The sequence below is a fragment of the Gorilla gorilla genome, chromosome 16 (assembly GCF_029281585.2).
Source record: "Gorilla gorilla gorilla isolate KB3781 chromosome 16, NHGRI_mGorGor1-v2.1_pri, whole genome shotgun sequence".
Classification (NCBI taxonomy): Eukaryota; Metazoa; Chordata; class Mammalia; order Primates; family Hominidae; genus Gorilla; species Gorilla gorilla.
Genome location: NC_073240.2, coordinates 74,924,740 through 74,944,867, shown reverse-complemented (window position 1 = coordinate 74,944,867; position 20,128 = coordinate 74,924,740). Strand labels below are relative to the sequence as shown.

Below are 20,128 nucleotides of genomic sequence, written 5' to 3'. Positions count from 1 at the left end.
GACCTCACCTTGGGGTCTGCTGGCAGTAGCCACACATCAGCCCCCAAATGCAGCTCTGACCCTGGTTGTGATGGGATAGCAGTCAGAAGGGGAGGCTCGGCTGCCCTCCAAACACTTTGTTCACCAGCTGGGGATCCAGCTCTCCCCTCCTCCACTACCGGCCCCAGAGTTGGCCAAACCCCATGGATACAGGTCCCTCCTGTCTTCTATCAGCCTCAGCCACCTACACTAGAGATCCCAGGCTGCTTGAACTTAGCTCTCCATCCCATGCTCCTTCCTCCAATCCCCTCAAGGACCCCAGCCCAGTCAGAGCCCTGGGACATAGACAGCACTCCACTCAGAGCAAGGCCAAGAGCCTCCCACTGAGGTCTGCAAATGACTTTTCTGTACCATGAAAACACTTGCTGTTTCTGTCTGGCTGGGCTAGCCCCAATGTTGAGTCCACGCCACAAGGTAGGGCCTGGGGCTCTGGCTCAAGGAGGGGCATTTGCAGAGCCAGGGCAAGCACTGGAGGAAGTAGAGGGGCTTCCAGGATAAGGGGTCTGATCCCTCTGTGACCTTGGATCTGTGGGCAGCCCTGTGCAGCCACCTGTGGGATTGGCCCTCTACTCAGAAACGTGTAGCACAGCCAGAGGCCTTACTTGGATGACAGGGCTCACGGCAATGAGCTCACGCATTGTGTTTCTGTCTAGGAGTGTGTTCCCCAGGCTCTCTGTCTAAGAGAAGAACTGGTCAGAGGTGCACTTGTGGAGGCATCTGCCTCTCTCGCACACTCAGGCACTGGATAAGGCGGACATCTTTATTCAAGCCAGCAAATGACACGCCAGGAGCCCAGGTGAGCCGGAGTGCTCTGCCCAGCCTGGCTGCAGTTGTTGGCCAGAGCTCAGAGCTCTCCTGGGCCTGGCAGATGGCTCTGCCTGCACTTCTTTTTGGGACTCAGAGACTAAATTAGAAAGGGGTGGGGGTAGCCCCAGGAGAACCCACTTTCATTGTCAATCTTGAGGTCAAAGAAAACCAGAGGTCTGTCTTCTGCTTGGGGGTCAGCAAGGTTCTCGTCCAGGACCCTGAGGGTGCTGGGGCCTTCCAGCTGGAGGTCACTGGACTCACTGCTGCTGTCATCCAGCTCTCGGGAGGACTGCAACACAGAAAAACCAAGTGTCAGGGATTCAGAGGGCCAAGGCAAGCACCTGTGCAGAACACTAGCAAGCTGGTATAGCTGGGGGCATCTGCGTGCACATGAAGGAGGGTGTACCACTGGGAAAGGGGACGTGTGCACAAGAGAAGGTATGTGTGCATGAATGGATGTGAACTGGGTGTGTCACATGTGAGGGTTACATGTGTGAACCAGGGCATACACCCTCATGAGTAGGGGAGGAAGGGTGACACACACAGGTTGTGAACGTGCATGTGTGGGAATGAATCCAAGTGCTAAGTCTGTGTGTGCATGCACAGTGAAGTGTGAGCTGTGAACCTGTGTTGACACAAGTGTATGGAAGTGTGAGAGAAAATGCCAGTGGGTGTGTGCATGAGTGTGCTGTGCTGCTTATGGAGGCTCAGGGAAGGAGCCATCTGCTATGGCAGGCAGGACCTGAGATGTCTGCTCCTAATTTCATCTTTCTGAGCAGACTCAGAAGAAACACCAAAAACTTGGGACGGGAGAAAGAAGCCTCATCTTGAACCCCAGATGATTCTTTGGAAGGGGTTGGGAGCCTGCCTTTTCTTGTCCCCGAAGTCAGCCGAGGTGCCAGTGTCCTACACAAAGGCGAGGGGAAGGACTGCTTGGCCTCCTGAAGGCCACATCTAGGTGGCCACCCAGGTCCTTGGCAGTGAGAGAGCAGTGGAGGCTCTTGGCATCTGCCCCAGCAGCTTAGAGAAACCTGAGTTTTGGGAGTCCTTCAGGTGAGGCGTTCTCTCCTGTCCCAAGGTCCTGGTGGGAACACTGTTCGAGAAGCCATGGGGTGGGGAGTCAGAGGATGAGGGAAGGGCTCCAGCTCTGAGATTTTCCCAAGGGACTGGGACTACAGAGGGAGGTGGAGCCTCTGATGGTAATACAGAGTTAATTGCTTATCATCTGCTCAGCTGCCAAGCCCAGATGTTTAGTCTTTGATGACCAACTTGGAACCTCCCATGAATGCCACCTGTGGACGTTAGCCAGAGACCAGCAAGGAAGAGACATGGCCAGGATCACAGGGCCAATTGGGAGCATGGCTGGGACAGAGTCCAGGGCAGGCCTTGGGTTTTTCCTCTTTATGGATTGCCTCTGGCTTCTCAATGAAGTTAGTGTCACCTGGTGCTGAAGCCTCAGTTAATTCTGGCCTCTGGCTAATGTCCCTGGCCTAGGAGGCAGCACATTTCCCCAGACCCTTCCAATGCCCAAGTGAAACATCTGCTTCCAACCAAGCTTCAACCGAGAGAAAAAGCGTTTCCGCCCACAAGTAACCTAAGATGTGGTGGGTTTTCGTAGGAGTGGCTGGATTTCACTGGATTTGCATTTCACAGCCCTGCTCCAGGCTCATCAGCTTTCTGCCAGTTATTGTCAGAAGCAGACACTCACTATGAATCCATCTAGAGCTGGCTTTGCCTCTTCATATCCAGGGATCTAGTCAGAGAGTCTGCCCAGCGCCTCGCATCTCCAGATCCTCATTCAGCCACGCTGTCAAAGGCTGATTTCACACGTCTTGCTCCGGGTGAGCCCACACTGCTGTCTCGCCTTTCCAACTCGGTTTCCTCCCTGTAAGGAGCCTTCTACAAAGCGTCTTCCTAGCTTGTAGCTGGGTGGCTGGAGACTCCACCTTCTCCTGCTTTGGGAGAATCCAGTTGTTTCCTCTCTCCAGGCTTCACCGGGCAGCAGCGCTCTCCCACAAGCTGGCGGAGGGGCTGGGCTCCCCTTCTGGGTCCTCCCTGGTTCAGATCCCTGGTGCCAATAGCTGAGGCTGAGTCCATGCTGCCACCCACTGACATGGCACACAGGACTTTCTCTTTTTCGTTCTTCTTCCTGCTCCAAACCCAACTGCAAATGCCCCTTTGTGTTCCTGAGTGCCTCCACAAAGCTCGGGGCAATGTCCTCGGCCTTAGAACCAGTCTTCCCACCTTCAGATCTGCTCTTCCAAGAGGAGAGCTCCCTGGAGAGCCACAGTGCTGTCTCTTTAGGCCACCCCTCCCATCGTTATAGCAGGGTCATTTATGGCAGCCACTAGAACCTTGTTTTTAGAGCCTTCCATTGTCCCGGGGCCAGGGAAATGTCCTTTGTCCTAAACTTACTCGAGCTGCCTTCTCTAAGAAACCTCTACTGTCTCCTTTAATAAAAGGACACCCCCTTTCCACCAAGCTTGTTAATGGAGGAGAGGCTGGATCTTTCAGCCCTGACTCACTTCCTCCAAAATTCCTCTTGCCCTTGGGGACTTCCATAAAGTATGGCCACCCATGGAGCTGGTCTCACTGGAACTCCAGCCAGCTGTAAACTCAGAATTCTCCCCTGCCCCGCCTTAAACTCCAGCATCACGGCTGGGGAGTGCTGACGCATTTAAACAAGACTTTCTGAAAGACTCAGGTTTGCCAGCAGGGCCATCAGACATAGTGGCCTGGTGCGGAACATACTCCCCTCCCTGCTCACTAGCGGAGACTCTCCCATTCTGCCCCCAGGCCCCACACCTTGGCCTTATTCTGCAAATTAGGATAACTGGGTGTCGGGGGAGCATAGAGAGGGACAGTCACTGGAAAAGACTTAGATTTGCTTGGAAGAGAAAAGGAAGGGGGACAGAAGAAAGAAGATGGGAAACAGAGCCTTGAGCCTGCGTGTGAGGACCAGGAATGAAGGGGGAAAGCTTTGCTATGCAGTGAGAGATGCCAGGCGCCAAAGAAAAGGGGAAGAAGGACTGAAGAAGTGCTGCTGGGGTTATGAGCTGGATTCCCTTTAATGTTCTTTCAAAAGATGCAAGTAAATACTGGGATTTATTTCTTTATTATACTTGGTTAATGGACATTGTTTCTTTGAATGCAAAACTGTGTTCAGGCTGAGCCTCGTGAGAGCCAGGATTTTTTCAGGATATACATGCAACTTGGATACACCTGCAATCTGGCTCATGAGCTACATCCATCTCACTCCCCTTCCTCATAGATCTCACGGCCTGAGCAGGTCAACTGCATTCTAACTCAACACAGCAGGTCTAACAGTCGTCCCAAGCATGCTCAGAGGAAGTGGCTGGATTGGCATTGTAATCACACTCCAAAAGTCCAGGAGGTACATCAGGGAAGATCCAGCCTCTCCCCTCCTCTGCTGTATTACACCCTGGTATGAAAATGTCACCTGCATTCAAGACTGCCACATCTATAAACAAATGAGCAGCATTCCTCTACCACAGACATGCAATGAATCCCGATTCAGTGGTTCTTGACTTTGGTTAGGCATTCATAGCTTTAAGAAAAAACTGAGGCCCAGGCTGCACCCAAGACTGATTCGATTAGAATCTCAGGGCGTAGGACCTAGGAATCTGTAGTTGGGAAAACTCCCCAATGTACAGCCAGCTTGAGAACAATTGTCCTTATCACTGATTCATTCCAGGTTTGCTTATCAGCCAAACACAAGCCAAACTCTGATAGTCAGCATCCAGCCTCTGGAAGATACAGAGCATCTGACATTCATGCTTATCAAGAGCCCTCAAGCTCCTGAAGAACTTTCTGAGCACTTAAGCATCAGCTACAGCTGGGATCAGTTTGGCAAGACACATACATTGCTATCTTTCTGCAGACACAAAACCCCAGCTCTTGCAAAGCCTCAAAGACCCCAGGAATACTGCACATGTTATGAGTGAACTGGACCATAAACTCGGCCAGCCTGTGGCCTCTGCTGCCCTTCTGCCTAGCTTCAGCCTCTTGGCCAGCACCTCCGTTTCATTTTCTCAGATGCACACTCACCAGTGCCACAGCCCCTCCCCTGGATCAGCCATTCCCCACAGGCCTCCCTTCCTCCGCCGTCACCACTGCCACTTCTGCCACAGGCTGCCCCCTCACCTTGGCCCCCTCCTGTTGCTGCTGCCACCAAGGCACCGGAGCCAGTAAACTGTCACAAGAGTGGGTGAGAACACCTATCTTTTCTACTTTGGATCCTAAAGCAGGGGCCCCAGGGCAGGCGCACTGCTGACCCACTCTGGCAGTTTTTAAGCAAAGTCCTCACCCCAGGTACTCCACAACCAGGCCTGGGGGACTCACTGCTCCACCCCATGACTATGCCCTGCTGCCTCTCGCTCCTTCTTGCACAAACAGTCTCTCACTGAATCCCTAGGACACAGGTGAAGCTCAAGGGAGGGGTTCCTAAATGCCCTGATACACTTGGAAAGTAGTAATGTAGCAGACCAGTATTCTGCAACTTTCCTCACTGCAAGGCTGGATACAAGCTGCAGAGCTGGGGAGGATGGGTTAGGTGGGAGCCGGGATCACCTTGGGAATATCACCCCACCCCCTCCAAGCTGGGGAGTAGGAATTTGCAGTGGTGGTGCTGGGTGTACTCTAGGGGCACCAGGGGTCTGGAAAGGGCCCAGAAGTTGGGTGAGAAATGCATAGGGGGGACCTAATTTGTTGGGGTTTTAAAATATATATTTTCTAAAGTTTGGGACTCCTATAACAATTTTTAAAACCTGTGTCTTAAAGCTACATACACAAAAGCAGCGGTCCTCTGGCTCTCTCCCCATGTCTCTAGGCCTGCTCTCTAATGTGAGCTCCTAGGTATTTAATTCATCATCACCTGAAATGTGCTTTTACCCCCTCCCTTAATTCACTGGATAGCCCCTAATGACTCCTTGCTGATAGCTGAGCATTACATACTCCCCGCCCCACCCCCAATATTGCTGGGGTCCCTCTACTTGATTCTCCATGACATCTGGGGACACTGTTGGCACTCCAAACCTGTTCTCCACCTTTCCTTCCCAGGCTTCTGCCTCTACCCAGGGTCAGTGGTAGTTTTAATTTTACCAAGATTATGGGATGGAAAGAAGTGCCCAGATTTCAGAGGAATTTACACCCTAGAAAGACAAGACTCAATAACTGGTTGGATGTGAGGAATAATCAAAAGGGGGGTGCCCTGGGTGGCTATGGGGTCTTGGCTTGTGCAACCGGGCAGAGAGTGGGGCGAGCCAGTGAGACGGGAGGAGAAGGTGCTGAGTTTGAGGTACCTATGGGCATCCATGCGGAGCTGTTGGAAGGTCACTGGCCATGCTGGTCTGGCAGGCAGGTGCGAGTGTTGGGTATCAGCTACCCCTGGGCAGTAACTGAAGTCAGGGGCGTGGCTGAGAGCACCTGGGAGAATACACAGACTGAAAAGAGGAAAGGGCCCAGCAGCAAACCTGCAGGAGCACCACACCCAAGAAAAAACAGAGCCTGCAGAGGAGAGGGAGGAGTGCCCAGAGCTGCATCCGAGCAGGCGATCTTTCCAGGAAAGACCGGGCCCGGCGCCGGTCAAGAATAATAACGACTAAATGCGACACTGCACCTAGAGGCACAGAGGCCACCCTGGTACTGGCGGGGAAGCGCAGGAGGTGGGGTGAAGAAGGGGCAAGGAGGGGGCTGAAGTGTAAACAAGGAGAGCAGAGGAAGGGGAGCCGACAGCTGGAGAGAGAAGTGGGTGGAGTTTTCTGAGATGAGAAAGACCTCATTCAGGGTGTTTAGTTCAGAAGGCAGTGGATACATTAGAAGATGCAAGAGAGATGAGGAGGAGGAGGAGTGAGGCTCCCAGGGGGTCAAGGGCTGGGGCCAGGACACAGGGTGAGTCCTGGAGGCAGGTGGACATCCCTTCCACCCTAACGAGGGCAGGGAAGGGGTGCGATGGGGATCTGTAAATAGCAAGATGTCAACTGTCCCTATGCCATTGGAGAGCTCCTGTCTTCTCCCTGGAGCAGAAGGTGCCGCCATCAGCTGAGGGTGAGGCTGGGACAAGGGCCCAGTGAAGAAAGGCAGGCGGGGGCTGCCCTGCAGAGCGGAAGGACATGCTGGGCGGAGCACCAAGGAGCCCTTAGCAGTCACAGGCAACCACTCATAGTTTTCCCAGGCCTTTCTCCTGCAGATCTCGGTCTCCAGGTGGCAGCACAGAGGCGACAAGCTCCTGAGTCCTTCCAGGATTTTCTGCTGGGCAGGGAGCTGCAATTCTGATGAAAGATGGGATGAAATGGGGAGTGCGCGGGGCTGGAGGGAGGCGAAGGTAGGACTGAGAGCTCAAGGAACAGGAGGCTGCGGTCAGAGTCTGAGAGGACCGGCTGAGGGACCGACAGTGCTCGGTGATGGCGAGGTGCAGGGCATGGCCACGGGGCAGGCAGCTGTTTGGGGGAATGGGGTGACAACCCCTGAGAGGTTAAGGAGTGGCGGGCAGGTCGGTGGAAGTAGAAGTCACTCAGGAGGAAGGCAGGACCTGAGCAGGGAGAAGAAATCTGGGAGGTGAATGCTCACGTCTGCCCTCAGTGAGGGTGGGCAGGTGGGTGTCTGAGATGAGCTGGGGAGAATGGGGCCCACCCTGAGAGGGACAGAGGATCTTACCAGACGGCCAGGAGGGGGCTGGAACAGTCCAGGAAGCAGGGGGCCTTGACCCTACCTCCCACCTCTGATGCCCATGAGTGTGGGAGGAAGAGGGGACATGGTATCCCCAGAGGAGAACCGAGTTCCAGCATAGGGAAGAGAGAACAGCCTGCAGGGAGGAGCTGGATCCATCGGAGAACGCGATGGTTGTGGAATAAGGGTTCGCAAGGGTGATGGTTCAACAAGTGTTTATTGAGCAGCCACATCTGCCAGGTCTTGGGATAGCCAGTCCCTGTGCTCATGGGCTTAGATCCTGGCAGAGGCCTAGTGGAGAGGCTTGAGGTGGGGGTCGGGGCATGGAAGGCTGTGCTATTGGCCAGGGACTCAGAACACAGGAGGGTGCAAGGCTGACAGAAGTTTCTTTCTTGGGCAAAGAGGCCTGGAATGGTGGCTTGAATCTCAGCCATGCCTTAGCCTTCCCCTCTCAGCCAGAGAAGACCCAGGTCTCCCTGCCCAGAGGTCCATGCATAGCCATTCATTTGTTGATTCATTCCTTAACCAAGAATTAATGAGTGCTACTCTGTGCAGGGCCTGTAAGAGCATGGGCTGGAGGAGGCAGCTCAGGGGCTGGGCAGGGGCGTTGGCTGCAAGGTTACAAGAGAAGGGTAGCACTCTCAGAGGCCTGCTTGACGGGCGCCTGAGACTGGGCTGATGGGGGGCCTTTCTGGGGCACAGGGTGGTGGGAATGTAATTGGAGAGGCTTCCAGAGGCACTTGGACTTGAGAGGCCTCCATGGAGCCTCTGACAGAATCCCCAGGGGGAACACCTGCTCCAAGAGTCTGGGCTCTGCCTTCCCCTGCCCCCACCATGGAAGACATGTCAAGCTGGGAAGCCATGGAGGAGAAGGGGAAGGCAAAAAAGTTGTTGAGCCACTGGGATAAATGGGAGGAGCCCCGGAGGGAGCGGCTGCGGGATCGCACAGCCCCTCGTATGCGGTGGGGTGGGCTGATGCCCCTTTGCAGCTGGGCAGGATGTTCCTGGGCATTGGCAGGATGGTTGAGGGGCCCTGTGATGGCAGGAGTGCTGGCTTGGACCACATGGGGAGACCAAGTCCGAATAGGGGCCCGATGCAATTGAGGGTGCAAGCGGAGGGCATGGCGAAGGCGGATGGCTCTCTGTGCTCTGTACAACAGGTAGCGGATCCCACGGTGGACGGCAGGGCGCTCCTGGTGATCAGGAGGCTGGCTGTGAGGCTCAGCATCGGGGGTGGCAGCCTGCTCAGCGGGCTGGTGGGGAGGCCAAGCTGGGGGGTGGTATGTGCCACAGGGCAGGCTGGAGGCTCCTTGTGCTCTCAGCAGAGACTGGACTGGCGAGGAGTGGGCTGGCGAGGAGTGGGCTGGCGAGGACTGTGGCTCGGCGGTCTCCATGGGCTCCATGCACTTTCCAATACAGAACCTCAGACTGAGGGCTGGAAGAGACCTCAGGGGCCACCCAGTCCAACCTTTCACTCTATTCAGATCCCCTTTTCCCCTGGACAGGTGATAGTCCAGCCTCTAGTAATAAACCTCTAGGGACAGAAGGGTCACTACCCACGAGGCCACCTGTTTCACTGTGGAATGGATTTATATATCTTTCTACATGGATGGAGTCAAACCTCACTTGTTTGGCCCCTATATAGCTGCCCCGTGGCCTCACACCCCTTCACTGGCCCCCACTGGCTGCAATAAACCAAGGAATGGATTCTTGTCCAGCCCTCCTCACTGAGGACTTAGAGGACAGAAAATGCATAAGGAAGCTCCAGACAAAGGCCTTGGACATTCCAGAAAAGAGACAGGGCTCTGGACACATGCTATCAGCATTTCAGAAGAGTACATATGGCTACTGAAGGCTCCTGGCCCTGGTGTAGTGGGAGGGCTGGGGTGGTCCAGGCATGCAGCTGGCATTTGGAGACTGTCCTCAGCACAGCTTGGGACTCAATGCCTCACTGGAAAATTCCCCAGGCGCAAGGCAAGTCTGAGAGTCACCTGCTGTGGCTGTGCCCCCTGGGACCTGAAATGGGGGGAGGCAGGAGTCCTGGGCTGAACTTCTGGGCCACTCACCGAGTTTTCGGCATCTGAGTCTTCCGAGCTGCTGATCACCACAACGCGTTCCTCTGAAACGGGGAAGGGGAGATGCATTATGAACTGCCTAGGATGCATGCTGGGAGGGGTGTGGGTGTGCACCTATGGGAATCCTTGCAGGCCAGTCGGCTGGGGGCAACGGATGCCCTGCAGGGGGACGGGAACAGCCACTGTGTGTGCCAATGTGACTCTGCTTTGCATTTGGATTTGAGTAATTCACAAATGGGTTTCCATCATTTCTTACTGTGCCTTATCTATGAATATTCAATTAAGTTATCTGCCCAGAATTCAGAATTTGCCCCCTGTACAGGAGGCCTGACAACCGCTACCTGGTCTGGAACCTTCTGCAATCCTAAAGAAGCACACTGTCCCCATTCTCAGCTCCATGAGCTGGGATGTCTAGAGTTAAAAGATGCTTCATTTAGTTAATCAAAACCCATCGATTACCAATAGCATTTGTGGGTAAGGAATATCAGTCAGTGCTCAGTGTGTGACCAAGGCTAGGGCTCAGTCAGAATGAAGAACAAAGCTGTACTCTGGGTGAAGCAGATCCTTAAAACTCTCTTGTTCCAGATTTCTCTGGGTTGACCTCAACTCCTGCCCAACTGACTACCTGCCTGGCAGTGTTCATAGAAGATAACTCTGACAAATGAGATACTTAGGTAGGTGGCCTTTGCAGAAACACTTGGGGAAATGATGGGTGTAGACTGCGAGAGCAGAGTTAAGGTCATGGGGAGTCCAGTTTCCTGTGATGGTATGCCCAAGCCCTCTCTGGGAGTATGCTAGGCATCAGCCAACAAACTTCTTGTGGAGACCTGCCCTGTGCAAAGGCACAGTAGTGTTTGGGAGAAAGGACTCATAGAACTGTGCATTTTAGCCTGTCAGGCTCCCCACACCTCAATCATGGCAAAACACATGGTAAACTGTGTCCACTCTCACCCCCACGCACACTGTGAACTTTCTCTATCTTATTCAGTGGGAATAAGGGACTCCTGTTGGCTTTGGGCTTTCTGGATGGGGCCAAAATACAGAAGAGGGGCACCGCCCAGACCCTGGTGGGCAGCACCCAGGCCACTGCCCTACCCACCTCCCTACCTGCCTCCCCGGCGCCACTGGCCACGTGGTTGCTGTTGGGCAGGAAGACCTCACTTCCTATGACGGGGCTCCTGGGGCTAGGCGGTCCATCCAGGTGGGGTGGTGAGACTGCCTTGGAGGTGCTGGGCCTGGGCTGCTCCGGGGAGCTCCGAGCCAACCTTGCCTCCTTTCCCTCCTCAGACTCCATCTTGATGACCTTCCTGGGGCACTGGGTCTGGCTGCACTTCCTCTTCTGGGCTGTGGTTGTATTGGAGACATCCTGCATAGAGGGAGTCACAGAGCCAGGTCAGGTGCCTCCAGGGGTGAGTGGGCAGAGCCTGCCCTGACTGCCAGGGACTTGTGGCCACCCTTTTGCTCCTGCTGTCCCCTCTCCTCTGCTCTCAACCACGCAGATTACGTCTCTCTTCAGACAGGAAGCCTTCCCAAGCTGGTACTATCTGCTGTCCACCAGTCTCTGCTGGCCTCTGACAACCCTGGGTGTCTCAGCACCCCTGCTGGGCTGGGAGTGGGCCATGCTTATGGGAAGCTCCCTGACCATGCAGCCAAGAACAGGGGAGAGCACAGAGAAGGCGTCGAGCAAACACTTTCCCACAAAGAGCTGATCTGATGAAGGCCTGGATTCCCACCCCAGTGCCAGCTCACTTTCCTGGTGGAACTCAGGCCTTCAGGAGGGAAGGCTGGGGCTGGGGAGAACCTTACCTCTCCATAGGAAGGGCCTTTGATGGAGAAGGCGTACACTGGCACGGGGTGTGCCCCGGGCACTGACTGTACCACAGCCATAGGCTGGGCTTCAGCCAGCCCCAGGGCCTGAACCTGGGCCTTCACTCTCTCTGCCTCCTCGGGCTGCAAAGTTGGGAAAATTGAGTCAGAAATGACTAGGCAGCAGCCCCAGGGCCAGGTACCCCAGACCTGTGGTTGGCCTAATCCCTGGGGCCTCACCAAGTCACAGGTCCAGGCTCCCTGACTCAAAGCTCCGAGCTCACTGGGGACAAGAAGTCCTCCAAACTCTCCATCACATCACCTCCTTTTTTTAAAAAAAATTTTTTGTAGAGACAGGGTCTCACTATGTTGCCCACGCTGGTCTTGAACTCCTGGGCTTGAGCAATTCTCCTGTTTCAGTCTCCCAGAGTGCTGGGATTACAGGCATGAGCCACCGCACCTGGCATCACCTCCTTCTGACTCTGAGTTACTGGAGCCCAGGGACCACTTTGGTTGTTGTGTGTCCTAACAGGGCTGGAAGATACCCCAGGAATCACACTGCCCAACTCAGGACATGCTCAATAATTAGCCCTACTTATACACACACCTCCAGGGACAAAGTGCTCACTACTGGCGAAAGCGGCTCCTTTAACAGTGAGAAAATCCTCCCATTGAGCTGAAACTGGCCTCCCTGGGACCTGGCCTCTGCCCTCTCAGCCTTAACTCTACCTGGGTCAGCTACTACACAAGTTGGATGAATTGCTTAAAACTCCTCAGGCCTCAGTCCCCCTCTATAAAGTGGCAATAATAACATCTACCTCATATGGTAATGTGGATGAAATGTGTTAATACAAGTAAAATATAAAATACCTGGCACTTAGAAAATGCCATTGATGATGATAAATATTGTTCTTATTACTACTCTGTGCCAGGCACAGTGCTAAGTGCTTCATGTACCTATCTCAAAATGAAATAGAGGCAGTTTCTTAAAAAATTAAATGTAGAATTACCATATGACCTAGCAATTCTACCCCAGGTGTGCACCCAAAAGAAGGGAAAACAGATGGTTAAACAAAAGCTTGCACGTGAATGTTCAGAGCAGCACTACTCACAATAGCCAAAAGGTAAAACAAACTAAATGTGCATCAACTGATGACTGAATAAACAAAATGTGGTATAGCCACGTGATGGAATATTATTCAGCCATAAAAAGCAATGAGGACTGAGATGTACAACATGGATGAGCCTTGAATGTATTACATTAAATGAAAGACACCAGCCAGACGTGGTGGTGCACACTGTAGTCCCAGCTACTTGGGAGGCTGAGGCACGAGAATCGCTTGAGCCCCAAGGCAGACATTGCAGTGAGCCGAGATTGTGTCACTGCACTCCAGCCTGGGGCACAGAGTGAGACTCTGTCTCAAACACTAATAATAATAATTAATTTTTTTAAAAAAAGAAACCAGACACAAAATACACATTGTATGATCCTATTTACATGCAATGCCCAGAATGGATAAATCCATAGACACAGAAAGCAGATTGGTAGTTGCCAGGAGATGGGGGAGGGGAAAATGGGACTGACTGCTTCATGGGTAAGGAGTTTCCTTTTGGGGGCATAAAAATATTCTGGGGCTAGATAGGTGGCAATGGCTGTGCAAGATTATGAAAGTACAGGAGGCTGAGGTGGGAGAATCGCCTGAGCCTCCCACCTAGGCAACATAGCGAGACCTCATCTCTGAAAATTAAAAAGAAAAAAAATTAATCATTTGAGCTGGAGCTGCAAAGAAAAAAAAAATTAAAAAATTTAAAAAATATTATGAATGTAATAAATACCACTAAATTGCACACTTCAAGAGTTAAAATGGTGAATTTTATATGAATTTTATCGCCATAAACATTATAGTTAAAAAAAAAGTAGGTACCGTACTATGATTATTGCCAATCTTCAGAGAAGGAAACGGAGGCAGAGAGAGGTGAAGTGATTTCCCAAGGTCACATACCTCGGGACCCCTGGCCTGACTTGAATCTAGTGTTTTTTGTTCGTTTGTTTGTTTGTTTGTTTTGAGACAGAGTCTTGCTCTGTTGCCCAGGAGATGGAGTGCAGTGGCACTATCTCGGCTCACTGCAACCTCGGCTTTCTGGGTTCAAGCGATTCTCCTGCCTTAGCCTCCCAAGTAGCTAGGATTACAGGTGCACACCCCCACGCCCAGCTAATTTTTGTATTTTTAGTAGAGATGGGGTTTCACCATGTTGGCCAGGCTGGTCTCAAACTCCTGACCTCAGGTGATCCACCCGCCTCGGCCTCCCAAAGTGCTGGGATTACAGGCATGAGCCACCATACCTGGCCAAATCCAGTGTCTTGAAATGGAGGCCTCTTCCTGCCCCGGCGTGCTCTTCATTTTCTTTACTTGATGAGTCTTTTATGTCCCTCCCCACCATCTTCCTCTCTTTTGTGAACTTTAAGCGTCCACTGGACCGATTATTGAAAATGAGTGAGTGGCAGGGATACACCTTCCTCACGGGGACAAGCTCTGTCCCTCCTGTGTGGGCCTTCTAAGAACCACCCAGGCAAGCTGGGGCTGGGCAAGGAGGCTCCCCACAGAGGCTGCTGGGCATGTGAGTTAAGGCAGGGATGGCCCCAGCACAGTGCTGGCTCCTGGGTGTGCCAGGTACCAGAACCCCGCGGTGGGTCCTTCTCATGGGCTCCACACCATTGGCCATGATGGATTGACCTCCTTCCCTCCTCCCTTCCTTCCTTCCTTTCTTTTTCTCCAAATCTTTAAAAAGAAGGAGGATGACCTCTCTGGATTAGAGAGTGTGAGCCTGTCTCGGGAAGGAGAGAGAACAGATTATCTCCCAGGATCTGTCTCTGCCAGGCCTCTAGGAAAGTCACTCTTAAGGCCAGTGGTTTTCAAACTGCAGCTTGTGACCCATTAGTGGATCCAACCATGAAAGCAATTTAGTGGGGCATGACCAACATTTTTATATCAAAAATAATAGTATAGAATAGAAATTATCAGAGTACATCCCATGTAACAATCATAATTTATTCTGTAAAATTTTCTTTCTTTCTTTCTTTCTTTTTTTTTTTTTTTTTGAGGCAGAGTCTTGCTCTTGTTGCTCCAGCTGGAGTATAGTGGCATAATCTTGGCTCACTGCAACCTCTGCCTCCCAGGTTCAAGTGATTCTCCTGCCTCAGCCTCCTGAGTAGTTGGGATTACAGGTGCCTGCCACCACGCCCGGCTAATGTTTGTATTTTTAGAAGAGACGAGGTTTCATCATGTTGGCCAGGCTGGTCTTGAACCCCTGACCTCAGGTGATCCACTTGCCTCCGCCTCCCAAAGTGCTAGGATTACAGGCGTGAGCCACTGAGCCCAGCCTATTTTATAAAACTCCTTTAGCTACAGTATGTGTGTGCATATGTATATACTATAAGTTAAGATATAATATATATATATATTTTTAATAGAGGATAGTGGTCAAAAAAGAGTTTAACCCACCTCACACACATTAGAATGACTATTATTTAAGAAAGAGAGAGAGAGAGACAATATAACAAATGTTGGTGAGGCTGTAGAGAAGTCGAAACTTTTACATGGTGCTGGTGGAAATGTCAAATGGTGCAATAAAAAATGGAAAACAGCATGGTGATTCCTCAAAAAAAAATTAAAAATAGAATTACCATATGATCCAGCGATTCCACTTCTGAGTAAACATGCAAAATAATTGAAAGCAAGGTCTCAAGGAGATATCTGTACACCCGTGTTCATAGTAGCAGATTCACAATAGCCAAAAAATGGAAACAAGCCAAGTGTCCAACAGACGAATGGATCAACAAAATGTGGCATATACACATAATGGGATATTATTATTCAGCTTTAAAAAGAAAGGAAATTCTGACACATGCTACATGGATGAACCCTGAGAACACTGCACTAAGTGAAACTGGCCAGTCACAAAAGGACAAATACTGTGTGATTCCACTTATAGGAGGTACCTAGAGTATTGAAAATCATAGAGACAGAAAGTAGACAAGGGTCACCAGGGCTGAGGGGAGGCAGCATGGGGAGTGACTGTTTTACAGGGACAGAGTTCCAGCTTGGGAAGATGAAAATCCTTCTGGAACGGGTGGTGGTAATGGCTGCACAGCAGTGTGAATGTACTCAATGCTAAAGAACTGTACACTTAGTGTACACTGAACTGAACATTTTGAAATGGTTAAGATGACGTATTTTATATTATGTGTATTTTACCAAAATTAAACTTTTTTTTTTTTTTTTGAAAAAGGAGTTTAAAAGGTCCTGCTCTATCGTTCTGTGTCTGGCTCTGCAAACTGCTGGTATGTAAAAGACCCTCTTTCCAGACAGGCCACGAACTCCCTGAAGGCCGGGCTGGCCTCTTCTCTGCCTCTGTCCAAACCTCCCTGACACACCCTCCATCCACGTTAATAAAACAGGGAACACACCAGAGGGCTCAGTAGAGAAAAACACATCATAATGACTGATTTATAATTTTTATAGCTTTAAAATAATAAATTTATTTTTTTCCATTAAAGTATTATAACACGATTACAAAAAGCCTATGAGAAACAGAGGAGGGAAAATATCTGAGCTGCTGCCACCCACCCAATCCTAGTGAAGCCTGTTGAGCTTTCTCTTCATCTCTTCCAGGCATATAGTTGCAATGAAAGTAAACAAACCAGCAGTTTCAAGTGGGATGAGCGCTGGAGCTAGATGCCCAACTCCTGCCTTCTAAGGCAGAAACACGGACCCAAGAGCTGCTTCTCTCCTGGCACAGCTGATGGAGCACTTTCCCTTGGGACAGCCGTCTGTGCCTGCCTCACCTGTCCTTGCACTCACAGTGTTCCCCACTTCCTTCCCTCAGCAGCACTGCCAACCCCAGGCAAGGACTGAAGCCAGAGGCTTGGCAAAAAGAGCAACCCTCTGATACTCCAAGTTCAAACTGCTTCCTAGCTGATAGTGAGAGGCCACGTCTATTCTGATTTTATCAAGACAAAGACCCAAAATACCTAGACCTTCACACAAGACAGTGCAGGCTCTCTTGTTGTTCATTCACCAATGACTAGCACCTGGAAGACAGCTGAGTCTGTGGACCAAGGGCATTTCCCTATTATTATTTTGATTTTATTTGTTTGTTTGTTTTTTGAGACAGGGTCTCACTCTGTCACTCAGGCTACAATGCAGTGGTGTGATCACAGCTCACTGCAACCTCAAACTCCCTGGGCTCAGGTGATCCTCCTACCTTAGCCTGCTGAGTACCTGGGATTATAGGCACGTGCCACCACACCTGGCTGATTTTTACACTTTTTGTAGAAACAGGGTCTCACCATGTTGCCGAGGCTGGTCTCAAATTCCTGGGCTCAAGCAATCTGCCCGCGTCAGTGTCCCAAGGTCCTGGGTTTACAGGTGTGAGCCACCACACCTGGCCTTATTATTTTATATTATTTATTTGCAAACATCATCCATTGTAGCATTGTTTGTAATAGCAAAACAACCTAAATATGCAGCAACAAGGAACTGGCTAAATAAAGCCTGCCATATCCATTTAATGGTCCATTATGCAGCTGCAAAAAGGTATCGGGAAGCTCTCTATCTATTGATAGGATAAGAATTCTGGTATGATACCATGTGTATCTGGTATTATCCTACCTTTGTGAAACACAGAATGCAAAAGGCAAATATCTATAATAATATTTGCTTGTAATTACATACATTCTGGAAGGATATATAAGAATTTAAAAAAGTGGTGGGGCACGGTGGCTTATGCCTGTAATCCCAGCACTTTTGGGAGGCTGAGGTGGGTGGATCACTTGAGGCCAGGAGTTTGAGAGTATCCTGGCTAACATAGCAAAACCCCATCTCTCCTAAAAATGCAAAAAATTAGCTGGGTGTGGTAGTGCGTGCCTATAATCTCAGCTACTCAGGAGGCTGAGGCATGAGAATCGCTTGAACCCAGGAGGCAGAAGTTGCAGTGAGCCGAGATTGTGTCACTGCACTCCAGCCTGGGTGACAGGGCAAGACTGTCTCAAAAGAAATTTTTAAAAGATAGTTATATGGGCATAAGAACTGGGGGCTAAAGTGGGAGTAAGACACTATTGATCACTTTCTATGTTTTTATTTCTGACTATGTGATTGTATTATGTACACATATATTAAAAAATTCCTCTTTTTACTTGAGGTTGTGTATATAGGAATGCAGTACCCAAGGCAGTTAAGAGTCAGCTTTTAGGCTGGGCACAGTGGCTCACACCTGTAATCCCAGCACTTTGGGAGGCCGAGGCGGGCAGATCATGAGGTCAGGAGTTCAAGACCAGCCTGACCAATATGATGAAACCCCGTCTCTACTAAAAAATACAAAAATTAGCCAGGCGTAGTGGTGCGCGCCTGTAGTCCCAGCTACTTGGGAGGCTGAGGCAGGAGAATGGCTTGAACCCCGGAAGCGGAGGGTGCAGTGAGCCGAGATCACGCCACTACACTCCAGCCTGAACAACAGAGCAAGACTTCGTCTAAACAAACAAACAAACAAACAAAAAACAGAGTCAGCTTTTAATCTTGCCCCTAATTTGCTGTGTGTAGCCTTGGGTAAGTCACATCCTTTCTGGGTCTTAGCTTCGTCCTCTGTAAAAAAAAGGGGGTTAGACTCCATGCTCTTGCCTGGCTCTAAAACTCTGAGACTCTTAAGTCCTGTCTCTTCCAGGAAGCCTCTCCTGATTGCCTCAACCTACAGCACTCTCTCTCTCCTATGGGTCATGCCATGGCAAAAGCTAGGCCCCTACCCACCACCAGAAGACCTGCTGTCCATGAAGGACTGGCCAGTCCTGGGCCAGATCCTTGATAGGCTAGGCGCATGCAAACCTGAGTGACTAGGCTGGGGAACAGACCAGATGCCAAGTCCAGGAAGAAACCGAGGATGCTTATTCTGGTGGAAAGGAGCCATACTTGTGAGTGCCAAAGGGGGCAAGTCAAAGGGACACCACTGCATTTCCACTCAGAAAAGCACTTTCTAAGTCAGAGCAGTCCAGAGTTGGGAGCAGCTGCCTCTAGAATGAGCAAGCTTCCTGTCCCTGGAGATGTGTACATGAAAGCTGGACAGCCACAGGTCAGGGGTGCTGCAGAAGGAATGCCAGCATTAGATGGGACATGGATACCTTCCAACCCTGAGACACTCTGCTTTGTTACATGTATGGTGGCCCTGGAATCACACCAGCAGAACCCGGGCAACTGGGATCGAAATCTGACTCCTGGCACCATTCCCCATTCCTTTCCAAGAACCATCTGTGGGGAAAGAGCAGGAGAAGGCCCACCTATTCTGACTCCAAGAGAAGGCTCACACATTGGGGGTAGGGTGTAGGAGGGGAGAGGACATCTGCACATCCCTCAGGGCTGCTGACCCTATATCTAACCATACATCTGACAACCATAGTTTCTCATGGCTGGAAGGCACTAATATGCCATCTAATGCTGGAATTCCCTCTGCAGCAGCTCTGATCTGTGGCCGACTGTCTACCCCACATCTAACCCCCACTGAACCTGGCTCATGGCCCATCAAGAGCAACTTTGGCATTTAGGAGCCTAGAGTCAGAGCCAGCTAGCCAGCCAACCCTTCGTTAATGTCTTCCTTTACTTCCTCTCACTGAAATTTCCAGTCCAGCCACTTGCTGTCCCTCACTCAGGGACACACCTGTGCACACACAGGGACAGCAGGACTCACAACCTGCCTGACCTGCTGGGCCCCACCACCACCCCTTCAGACCTCAAACCCATCTCACCAGGTCAACGTCAATAGGGTCCCTGGGAGTGCTGGCAGCCTCTGGGCTGGCTTTCTTGGATACAGCTGCATCTGTAGAACACAAAGAAGGTCACAGGCAGGTCAAGGACATGCTGGTAAAGGACATCCTGACCTGGGACAGTGATAGAGAGGAAGTCCCTGTTGCTTTTCCAGGATACCTATTTTCCAGGGCATCCCACAGCACTGGACAACTCCCTGGAGCGGCAGCTGGAAGGAGCGCTCTCTCGAATGCAGTGGGCAGGAACCCAGCCAGAAGGGAAAGAGAGGTGGCATTAGAGTGCTTGCTTTTGGCTCCAAACCCCAAGTGCACCTCTCTCCATCTCTGAGCCAACAGCAAGGCTAAGTGTGCACAATCATAAAGCCATCACTACCGGCTCACTGACTCTCTACATATAGTGAGAGCTCCATGATCTTCCTTATCTGCAGCCTGGTTTTTATTAAATCTAAATCTCTTATGCTTCAGAATAAAATAACCCTTCTCTCTGCTATTGCCCAGTTATAACACCCAAGGCAAGCTGTGTAAACTCTGTGGGGTCATTTCCTTAATATGGGTGACATTCACTGCCTAGGTGGAGAAGGCACAGGTCCAGGCCCTCTAAGATTATCCTTCATGACCCATGTCCAGCTCCAGGAGAAGTAAATAAGCTCTTTGTCACTGGCACCCTACCCAGGTGCCTTCAGATTCCGTAGCCTCCCTCCCCTTTCCCAGTAAGGGCATCCTATACTAGCTGCTCAGAGCTCACATTCCAGCTTGGAGATTTAGTCTAAGGGTCCTGGAGACTCTCCGGCGCACTCCCCCTACCCCTTATTTTGAAAGCCCCCCTGTTCCAGCTAATACACAGCTGCTACATCTCCCGGATTTGGATTGCAGAGCTGAGCACTGTCTCATTCTCCAGCTACGT

General features: G+C 51.1%; 1 protein-coding gene across 15 annotated transcripts in view; it reads right to left on the bottom strand.

The window, feature by feature from the left end:
• The window catches only part of PML (PML nuclear body scaffold), a 52,143-nt gene that overhangs the window by 2,648 nt on the left and 29,367 nt on the right, over positions 1–20,128 (bottom strand). Inside the window, 5 exon segments of one of the 15 annotated variants that reach the window (NM_001279725.1) lie at positions 985–1,135; positions 9,600–9,652; positions 10,716–10,974; positions 11,415–11,558; positions 19,207–19,277. In NM_001279725.1, coding sequence (NP_001266654.1) covers positions 985–1,135; positions 9,600–9,652; positions 10,716–10,974; positions 11,415–11,558; positions 19,207–19,277 — 678 coding nt within the window. 15 annotated transcript variants of the gene reach the window in all.